Source organism: Ziziphus jujuba, chromosome 3 (assembly GCF_031755915.1).
Source record: "Ziziphus jujuba cultivar Dongzao chromosome 3, ASM3175591v1".
In the NCBI taxonomy this organism is placed as follows: domain Eukaryota; kingdom Viridiplantae; phylum Streptophyta; class Magnoliopsida; order Rosales; family Rhamnaceae; genus Ziziphus; species Ziziphus jujuba.
The window spans coordinates 30,960,783-30,963,699 of record NC_083381.1 but is presented as its reverse complement, the minus strand read 5'-3'; the positions used below and the strand labels follow the sequence as shown (position 1 = coordinate 30,963,699).

Below are 2,917 nucleotides of genomic sequence, written 5' to 3'. Positions count from 1 at the left end.
AAAAAAAAATCAACCTCAGTTATGTTGCTCTAATATCTTTATGGGTTATTTGTTGTTAAATTAAGATTAATTAAAAAAGAACTAAAAAATTGATTTTTTTTTTAAATGTTTAAACAAAAAAATTGAAAAAAAAAAAAAAGAACAGGCGACGCACAATCTTATTGGTGCGTCGCCTGTGGGTCGCCTGTTAAACGTATAACAAAAAAGAAAAAAAAAAATCAACCTCAGTTATGTTGCTCTAATATCTTTATGGGTTATTTGTTGTTAAATTAAGATTAATTAAAAAAGAACTAAAAAAAAAAAGTGGAGGAGAGAACAGGCGACGCACAATCTATATAGTACGTCGTATATTTATTGAATTTTTACTGACGCATTAACTTCAGAGTCGCGGTTTTGTTTTTTCAGACGTGTTTGTTTCGTAACGTCGCTAAATAAGTGTCGCTAGATATCAATTTTCGCGTAGTGTTTTTATGTAACAATTATTGTCCAAATTCTAATCCCCTATCCCAACATATATATAAATATTTTTTAAAAAAAAAAAAAACATGTTACATTTAATCCCAATAACAACACAAAAAAAATTTGGTAGCAAAAGTAGAAAAAAATTTCCACATTTTTTTTTTTTATAAATAACAAAATAAAATATAGAAAATAAATTCAAAATTACTTAATATTCTAGATCTAGACTAGCTACCATAATGTGCGTCTACAAAGAGGACAAGAGCTATTTTGATGAAGCCACACGGCAATGCAGTTTGGGTGATAAAGATGGTTACAAGGAAGTAAACGAATCAACTCATCAATACCATCACAACACAACTCTTCCAGGCAAACACTGCAACACTCATCGCCAAATTCTCCATTATTATTCTTCACAACCACCTTCTCATGCAAAATCATGTTTAACCTCGAAACGTCGATTATCACATCTTCTTCTTCATCCTTGTTACCAATCACTTCCAAATATGCTTGGATATCGAATCCCATACTTGAATCCTCGCCCACAACCGACAAAACTGCGGCGGTGGATACGACTTCGAAAGCCAGTCGATCGATGGCTACAGGAGGGGGATTTAAACGGTAGGAGCGTAGAATGTAGGTAAGATGGGACCGACAGAGATTTGGAGATTGAAGAATATGGGAAGGGACGTAGGCGTAAATATTTTTCTCAGGTACAGCTGAATATTGATTCTCAGACTGTTGAAGATCAAGACGATCTGCAGTGAGATTCCATAGCTGATGAACTCTGAACTTCTGGTTGAATATGATGAGGAGTTTGGCGTTGGAGAGAAAACCTGGAATATGCCTTCCATGGACGCTCATATTCACAGCCGCCATTGATATGAAGATATCGAAAAAGAAGAAGAAGATCAAAAGAGATACTTATTCTTATTATCACAGGTCCGCGTTAAAAGTACGCGCGCCATTGCATCTCTCTTCGTGTCCCAAGTTATAATTTGGAAAGCTTATAGTTTCCAAATTTATTTTATTATAATTATTTTTAAAGTTTTAGGGAAAAAAAAATGGCTTGAAAAAGACAAAAAAACAAGTTAATTTCGGAAAAACTATCAAAAGTAATCTGTAATATTATTATTATTATTATTATTTTTTAGAACTGAGAATGGAGGTTAAGTTAAATCATGCCAAGATATTAATTTGGACAAGAAAGAAACAAGAAACTTAATTCAAAGGAAATAATATATATGTAGTATTAGGTTTTGTTTGGCCCATATGTTTAAAAATCTGATTTATGTTGTCGAAAACAAAAATTTGCTCTCTAAAACGAATGGTCACTTTGAATTGTTTTTAAAGATTTGAAAAAAAAAAAAATGTGAAAGAAAAATTTGTTGGTACAAAAACTCTCTCGGTTGCCATGTTTTCACCACACAAGATTCCAACAATTTTTTTTTCTTTAAAAAGGAAACAATTTGCCAGATTTTTAATTATAGTTAACCTCTTCAATTATTCTTTTTTTTTTTTTTTTTGGTCCTCTATACTATTAATTTTCTATCAATTAAGTTCATTCCTGCATTTTGACGACATAAAAATTGATGCAATTAAATGTGCACAAGTCATATAACTATGTTAGATATTATTTCATTATATTTTATTTTACTTTGACCAGCATACAAGACTAATATTGCTAAATTTATTGTGGAAAATTATATAATTAGACTAACCAAGGAATATAATATATATATATATATATATATATATATTGAAAAGGAAAGGAAAAGAAGTAGTTTAGAAGGTAATTTTAAAAGGTTTTGTAGTTACCCTTCAGAAGTTCAGATTCATAAAATGATTTTTTTATTCTCTATTTTGAGAACCATCCCCAGCGAAAAAAAAAAAAAAAAACTTTTAGCTAAAATTCAACTAGAATGTTCATGTATGTAATATATATATATATATATAATATTAATACAACAGATAACAACAATCAAACAGAAATGCCATGCAGCAGGTCAATATATTAGTTAGAAGCTAACAAGGCAATAATAAGGGATATCAAAGAGGGACACCCCAAACAAATTGAGAAAAAATAAATAAATAAAAGGAAGGCCTTGAAATGCAAATAAATTAAAAGCTTGAAAAAAAATATAATATATTAATTAGTTGGAAAAAATAAAAATAAAAAAACAATTTAAAAAGGCAACATGTGCGGTGGTTGTTGCTGGCAGTGTGGAAGGTGATATATGGTATTAGAGATTTCTTCTCCGAAAAATATTTCTTTCATCTTTATAAATATTTAGATTTTGTTAGTCATGCTTATTCTTCCTAATAGGTGGTTACAAAAATTTTGTTAAACAATATTATATTATATATAAGTTTATATGCCATTTTTTTTTTCTAACCAATAGTTTAAATATTAATTTTATAAAAACTTAACAATTAATATAATCTCATTTCACAATTT

General features: G+C 29.2%; 1 protein-coding gene across 1 annotated transcript; it reads right to left on the bottom strand.

Annotated features, from left to right (window-relative positions):
• Positions 1–690: 690 nt before the first annotated feature.
• On the bottom strand, positions 691–1,338 carry LOC112492262 (uncharacterized). The gene has a single exon (XM_025075411.3). The coding sequence runs from the start codon at positions 1,336–1,338 to the stop codon at positions 691–693; it is 648 nt and encodes a 215-aa protein (XP_024931179.2).
• Between the last annotated feature and the right edge of the window lie 1,579 nt (positions 1,339–2,917).